The sequence below is a fragment of the Propithecus coquereli genome, unplaced genomic scaffold (assembly GCF_000956105.1).
Source record: "Propithecus coquereli isolate 6110/MARCELLA unplaced genomic scaffold, Pcoq_1.0 Scaffold113, whole genome shotgun sequence".
NCBI classification, from domain to species: Eukaryota; Metazoa; Chordata; class Mammalia; order Primates; family Indriidae; genus Propithecus; species Propithecus coquereli.
This window is the reverse complement of record NW_012135303.1, coordinates 2996476-3004015: the sequence shown is the minus strand read 5'-3', so window position 1 is coordinate 3004015 and position 7540 is coordinate 2996476. Positions and strand designations below refer to the sequence as shown.

Genomic DNA, 7540 nt, shown 5'->3' with positions numbered 1-7540 from the left:
GCTTGAGCCCAGGAGTTTGAGGTTGCTGTGAGCTAGGCTGACGCCACGGCACTTTAGCCCAGGCAACACAGTGAGACTCTGTCTCAAAAAAAAAAAAAAAGAAAAAAAAAGTTACCATTGGTGTAATACTATTTTCTAATTTATAATCCATATTCAAATTTCTCTAATTATACCAATAATATTCCTTATAGCTTTTTTTTTCAATCCAGAATTCAACTCAGGATCATGCATTGCATTTAGTTGTCACATCTCTTTATAATCTTTTAATCTAGAAGAGCTAACCAGTATTGTTTTTTACAACGTGGACGTTTTTTAAGAAGATAGGCTAATTGCTTGGCAGAATTGCCCTCAATGTGGATTTGTCTGTTTCCTCATAATGAGATTCAGATCAAACATTTTTGGCAGGAATATCACATAGGTGATGTGTCCTCAGCACATCACATCAAGGGCCACAAAAATGTTAGTTTGTTCCATTATAGGTTATGTTAAATTTCATTATGATGTTAAAGGTGATATCTGCCAAGCTTCTCCATTTTAAAGATATTTTTCTCCTTTGTAATAAATAAGTAGTCTGTAATATTTTGAGACTGTGCATGAAGCCAGCTTTTAAACCCAAGTAGCAACAGTTGGGTTGAATGTGAAATAAAGAACACTCTCTCTGAAAGAGATGAAGCCAAGGCCTCAGTCACTTAGATTCCTGGGTTTCAGGCTTCCTAGAGCAGTCCCTGCTGGGGGACAGAACAGAGACAGGTAGAGGGTCGGATGTACTTTACGGAATGTTATCATCAATCCAGATACCTCTGACCACCATCTGGGAGTTGTACGCTGCAGCTTATGTACCTTGTGGAGGGAATGTGGTCATTGGTTCTGCCTAGCAAAATTGCTTTGTGGTCAGAACTCTGTATCCAATAATCCCATGAGCTCTAAAGCTGGGGTCACCCTGGTCAGAGCCTTCAGATTGGGAGTGAAAGGAGTTTGCAGACTCTCTAGTCCTACTTCTATCTCAGGATTTCATCCATGAAACGAGAATAACCACCACCACTACTCAATTACTCCTGGTTCTTGGCAATTCCCAAAATGAGGGGCCGCTATTCTAGTCAAGAGTAGTTTCATTTTGGCCACAGGAGAAATCTGGTCCCTGCTCCTTAGCAGGACCAGAAAAGAGGACAAATGAGAAAGAGTAGAATAAGCCATCCTGAACACCAGGAGCCATCAACCAAGTTAGAAAAGAGGTTTGTTCTCTTTCCTGCTGATTCAGAAGTTTTCTCATTCATGCTTTTTCCCTTTTTGCTTTTGAAGATGATGATGCCCCACCCCAGAATGTGGCCCTACCACTGGGTCTTCTACCCCCAATAAAAGGGAGAAAAAGTCCAGAGAGCCAGAGGGACCTGGACGGGGGCCCCAGGACATCAGGCTGCAGCAGCCCTCCAGGTCCCCCGAATGCAAGAACGCCCAGGAGGGCACCGCCAGCAGGACAAGGTAATTGTTCCTGGGGTATATGGCTGCCCCCCTCATTGGCTTGTCCATGGCTCATCTCCAGGGCTGTGTGGCAGCCCTGATGTAAGTTTTCTAGAAGGCACCCTGTTGAAAAGGAGAAATCGGCAGTGTTTCTGATGATGTCAGCGGGATTAATGTTCACTATGCATATTCCTAAAGAGCCAGTACATGTTTTAAGGGTTTGCTGCACCAACATGCACTGCCAAGCTGTTGTGTGCTCTCCTCACTCCTGGCAGCTGTGTGTGATGACACAGCTCCCCGAGTTCCTGGGGGAGATCCACTGCTGTATTTACTAGGCACACTCCACACCCTTTGGGGACAAGGGAGCCTGATGACCCTGCCAACAGGAGGAGTCCCCAGAGAGAAGTCACCCCCCAGCCCAGGGCAGAGCCCGAGGCCTGTTCACAGAAAGGGAAGACCCTGGTTATTTCTACTGAAGCGTGGGGCAGCGCAAAGCCATGCCCTCTAAGACAGCTTCACTTCAAGTTCTTATCCTTAGGGGTTGACAGTCAAGGAGGGGACTAAGTTGTTTGGATAAGAGCAATAATGCAAGGACAGTGCACTAGCAGCTCCCACGGGAGCTTTGATCTAAAGGTAGGTCACCAAGCAAAAAGTGCTTAGAATCCAAATTACCCCTGAAAATCCCTAGGGAGGTGCCATGTGAAGACTGACAGACCGTTTTCAAGAAAGTGCCGTCCTGCCAGCTGTTCCTCCTGCATTGGCACCTTGGGTTGCTTTCTCTGGTTGCACACCAGATGAAGGAGATGGCATTTGTTTGGGGGACAGATTGTGTGAAGAAAGAGGTATCTCTTGTTAACAGCAGAATCACACTCGGGGCTGTAAGAAACTCACACTTTGAGAGGCACGTGAGAACTGAGAGCCCTCAAGAAGGCAATAGATGTCACATCTTTCATTTCATGCTCACTCAGAGACAGAATGCCTCAGTATTGAATCAAGATGGAGAGATGCACAGGGTAAGGGGTGTGTGTGTGTGTGTGTGCATCTCTTCATCTAGTCCTTCATCTGTATCCTTTATAACATCCTTTATAATAAACCAGTAAGTATTTCTCTGAGCTCTGTGAGCCATCCTAGCAAATTACTAAACCCAAAGGGGGGTTGTGGGATCCTCAGTTTATATCCAGTCAGAAGTATAGGTCACAACCTGGCATCTGAAGTGTGGGGCGGTCTTGTGGGACTGAGCTCTTAACCCATGGGGTCTGACACTATCTCCAGGTAGAAAGTGTCAGAATTGAATTGAATTACAGGACACCCACTTGGTGTCTGCTGGAGAATTGCTTGGGGTGGAGAAAACCCCACGCGTCTAGTCATAGAAGCGTTCTGTGTTGAGTGTGCAAGTAGAGTTGGGAAAAATGATTTGTTTTTCACTGTTACAGTAAGGTTATAGAAATGCCATCAATCTTTCTAAGTCACTGAGGGAAAGTCAGCCTCCTTCTCCTGCTTGGCCTGAGCCCCTGGAGTCACTAAGCAGTCCCAGCATCGGTCCACAGACTGCATGGCTGTACATGCCGAGTACTGCTCATGACATCCGCCAGAGAGGGAGAGCGAGGCAGGAATCACCAGGGCCTGCGCTACACACACCTGGAGGAAGGGGCTTCCTTTCCTTTCCTTTCCACAAAGGTGCCCCCACCAGTCTAGCCCGGCCCCTGAGGTGCCCAGAGGGCCTGCCTTTCCCAGACTCTCACAAAGGCATGATATAGTGGCAGCCCCCCATTCATCCCACCATGACCCTAGAGGACAGAGCCTAAACAATGGCCCTGCTCTGCTGAGTCCCAGGAGTAGGCCTTACCCTATGCTCTGGTGAGCACCTGAGCATGTGGGCATCTACGTGCTTGTGCCCACCGGGGATGAAGGGGAACATGGTCCGGGTTCAGCCCATGCTTGTGCTTATTTTCAAGAAGATTCCAGAGACCCCACACTGCGACACTTCTTGCCGGGTCCAGCTGGAGAGAACATCTGCCTGTCCCTCCCAGGGCCTACCCAAACCGAGGTGCTTTCGTCAGGTGAAGGTAAGACAACACATTCCAGGGCAGCCTTGTTTTCAAAGGGGAAGATTTTACCTACAGCTTCCAAAATTTCCCAGCAGCAGAGGCATCATTAAAAACAGACGCAAGTCAGCCAGTTTCGCCCCTTCGCTGACACAGAGGTGCTTCTGTAGCTCAGACACAATAACCCAATGTTTGCATAACAAGTTTACTCTTGCTGGAGCCTCTGGAGAGAGAAGTTCCAGTGGAATGGCTTGGAAGAGGTCTAATGTGCCATGTTGATGCCTTGATGAGAATGATAAAGCCCTTTTGGTATTTGCCCAAACTAAACACTGCCTTTTCTCTTCTTTCCAAACACCCTCCAGAGGTGGAGGTGGCTAATTGGTAATCCAATCAGGTATCCTTGTTATGTGCGTTGGTTCATTGCTGTGAATCATCTGGCTCCTGACAGATAGCAAGGCGGTTTCCAAAAAACCCTTCTGGCATGTTAACTTTTTGGAAAAGAGACGCTGGCTCTGGGCAATAGCCATTTTGCAAAGCAAAAAAGAAATGAAGTCAGAGGGTGATGAGCATCAACCACCCAGAAGCCATCAAGACGTGTACGCATGATTTGTACAGCCGGCAGGCCCCTTGATGAGGGAGAGTAAAAGCTACAACATTTGGTGGGTCGTGTCACAACTGGCTTAATAAAAAAAGGATGGATTCAGAGCCAGGAGATTTGAGTAGCTCTGGCCTGTCCTCTGTGTTGCCAGATGACTTTGGGTCGGTTCCTTATCCTCTCTATATCCAAGGTTCCTCAACCAAAATGACAGGATTGACTCCTCCACTGAGAAATTCCTGGACTATTGCTGCATTTTACATCTTGCTGCTATTGAACTAGTCACCTAGTATATGGATTTCCAGAAAGTAGAATGCATTTGGTTCCAAACACAGCATCAAAAACTTCCACCACCACTTGGTTTATACTATGATATGGGTATAAAAATATCATGGTTCCAAATTGGTAGAAGCAAGAGTTAGACAGGTGGAGGCCACTGCCAGCACGACGCAGCTGGTACAACAACTGGAAAGCAATTCTGGTTCTGTTCACCTGTTGCACATTTGTCCACTCTGTTGCAGGAGAAAAAGTTCCCCTTTTGGCAAAGCAAAAGCCAGAAGAAGAAAAGGAAATATTTAGGCTTTAAGTTTGCTGTTATTATTGTCAATATGATGCTTCAATCATTTCAGTATCTCTGGCACCTGGCAGAGTCCCTGACATATACATAGCAGGATCACAATAAATATGTATTGAAAAATCTTTTGAAAATTTCCACATGAAAGAGAGAAAGATGAAATTTATGCTGAAGATTTACCTGCCATCTGCCCCAGTCCCATAACAATATATTTAATCCTACTTGCCTCTCAAACCTGAAGGTATTCACTGTGTGCATGTTGAATGAATGAATGAATCATTGAGTCACTCTTTCTAGCCTTTCCTCCATGGACAGCTGGTTGACCTTCAGTCTTGATGGTGACAGGATGGTGCTCTGGAAGGTAGGGAAGGATCTTAAACCCACTTCTCCCTCCAAGGGTCCGTAGAACAGGTCTAGCTTTCTAAGCACCCCTATTAAGAGGAAAGGGGGTCTTGCTTTGAGGTTTTTTTTGTTTGGTTTGGTATGAGAAGCAGTATACTAAAAAAACTTTTTCCTCTTGCAAAGGAATTGCTCCAACCACAGCGAACTCTTTGCAGCTCAGTTTGTTCAGATCCATCTTGAACACCATCTCCACCCTCCACTCCCACTCTCATCCCCCACTATATTCCAGCCCACCCTTTTCTCATCTCTCTGATGGCCCAAACATTCAGTCTTTATTCTTTTCTTTCCTAGCGTTTGCCCAAGTTGCCCCCAAATATTTAGAATAGCTTTAAGTTCATTTTTTCTGGGATGTTTTCCTTAATAAATCCATTTGATTACATACAATGCCTAGATGTAGTCTCAGCCCATTCCTCTCTCTCTAAGCCCACTTATGTGGTTATTGTATTTATCTGCGTCTGTTTTCTGTTTAGCTCCCAATATATGAGTGCTAGAGAACTTCTATCTTTATTATATGTCCAAGAAATGCTTGCTGATTGACTGAATACCCCAGGTGCCACAAAGGAAAGTTCCTTGGGGATCATAGTTGTGGTTTTTTTTAATAAAAAAAAAAAAAAACTCTTGAGTAAAGGAGGGAATATGATCTGTCTGATCTTTCTGAGACTTTCAGACTCTGTCAACAACTATTTGGAAATAAATTCTTATGCAATTAGATCATGATATCTTGCTTTCAGACAGCATAGAGAAATGAATATAAACCTTCAGAAGAAAAAAAAAAAAAAGATTTGAAGACTAGAGCTGGAATTTGACCCCTTTGGTCAGGTTAAGATATTGCAACATTTAGAAAATTCAAAGGCTTAAGAAAGGAAAAGTTAACTTGGAAGGATACAAGTCAAAACATTGGATACACTCTCCGAATTACTTATCCTTGATTGAAATCCTTCATGTTTTCTCCTAGTCACAGTGCCAGCAATAGAAGTTTTCTCTCAGAAGTTCTTTTATTCAGAAGTTTATTTTGCAAGAAGTTCAAGGATGTCTATGCCAATGACTTGGGTTGGAACCTCAGGTCTCTTTCAGAGTTTCTAAATAGTATTTTTGTCCTAAATGGATTTTCACCCTCAACATATTTCTTGGGGTTGCGGAGTGTTGTTTTGGTTTGGTGCCTCTTTTTTTTTTTTTTTTTTGGTCATTTAATTAGCATCCTTCCCCCTTGCAATTCTTTCTTGGTGTGGTAGTTTTAAAATATGTCCAAAAATTTGTTGATACTTCTCCCTTCAAAAGGGAGAAACTAACTCTCCTCCCCTAGAATGTGATCTGGATATAGTGGCTCACTTCTAGTAGGTATAGACTATGACAGAAATGATGGTATGTGACTTCTGAGACTGGGTCATAAAAGGCACTGCGGCTTTCTCCTTGCGCACGCTCTTTCTCTCTCTCTCCCTCTCTCTCTGATTACTCACTCTGGGGAAAGCCAATCACCATGTCTGTCATGAGGCCACTCAAGCAGCCTTATAGCAAGCAGTCCACATGGCAAGGGACTGAAGCCTCCTTCCAGCCACCAGAATGAACTTTCCCGGCTTGTGAGTGAGCTGCCTTGAGAGGAGACTCTCCAATCCCAGTTAAGTCTTCAGATAACTGCATCCTTAGCTGACATCGTGACTGTGACTACACAAGAGACTGCACCAGAACCACACACCTAAGCCACATAACAAAGGTGTATCATTTTAAGTTACTAGGTTTTTGGGTAATGGGTTTTGCGGCAATAGATAACTAATACACTTGGTACCATTTCCTGATGGTCTGTGATTTGGTAAACAGAAAGAGGATCAGTCCAAAAATATCCCAGCTAGTCTCAAATCACTGATTATTTGAGGGCAATCATATGCTAAGTGGTTGACTTTCTCTTTGTTCTCCCAATTTGTCATGTGTAATAGGTTGGTTGTGGGGGCCATGGGTTAAAGAATCCTTCCATGTTAGTGGGGTATTTGACAAAGCATGATTTTCATTGAGTAGCCCATCTCTTAGTAGCTGCTACCTTAGTGATGCCGCCGAGAGATTTAGAAGAGGAGAGTTGCTTTTGATGAGGCCATGTGAGGAAAAAGAAAAAACTCTGGTTTTTTTCTCAGCTCTACCACCTATAATTTCTGTGATCATGGGCAAAAAACTTCATTGCTTTGGACCTCAGCTTTCCCATATGGAAAAAGAGGAGGTGGTGTTAAATCCAATCCTCCCAGCACATGTCCCAGAGAATGCCAGTTCCTCAGAAGGTTAACAGGCATTATGTGAAAAAGGAAAGGCTCTGGGTCAAACGCATTTGGAAACCAGTGGGCTAAAGCTAAGCAGATTCCTTACTGCAGGACTTCACGGAGCCTCTAATATGCTAATGTGAATCATGGTTCTTTGAGATGGAGATATGCACTGTTTCCTAAACTTATTTGACCACTGAATACTTTTTTTTTTTTTTTTTTT

The 7540-nt window shown here is 44.2% G+C and overlaps 1 protein-coding gene across 1 annotated transcript in view; it reads left to right on the top strand.

Annotated features, from left to right (window-relative positions):
• The window catches only part of KIAA2012 (KIAA2012 ortholog), a 99064-nt gene that overhangs the window by 30834 nt on the left and 60690 nt on the right, over positions 1–7540 (top strand). Inside the window, exons 10-11 of the mRNA XM_012655396.1 lie at positions 1300–1479; positions 3414–3524. Coding sequence (XP_012510850.1) covers positions 1300–1479; positions 3414–3524 — 291 coding nt within the window. The remainder of the gene's footprint in view (positions 1–1299; positions 1480–3413; positions 3525–7540) is intronic.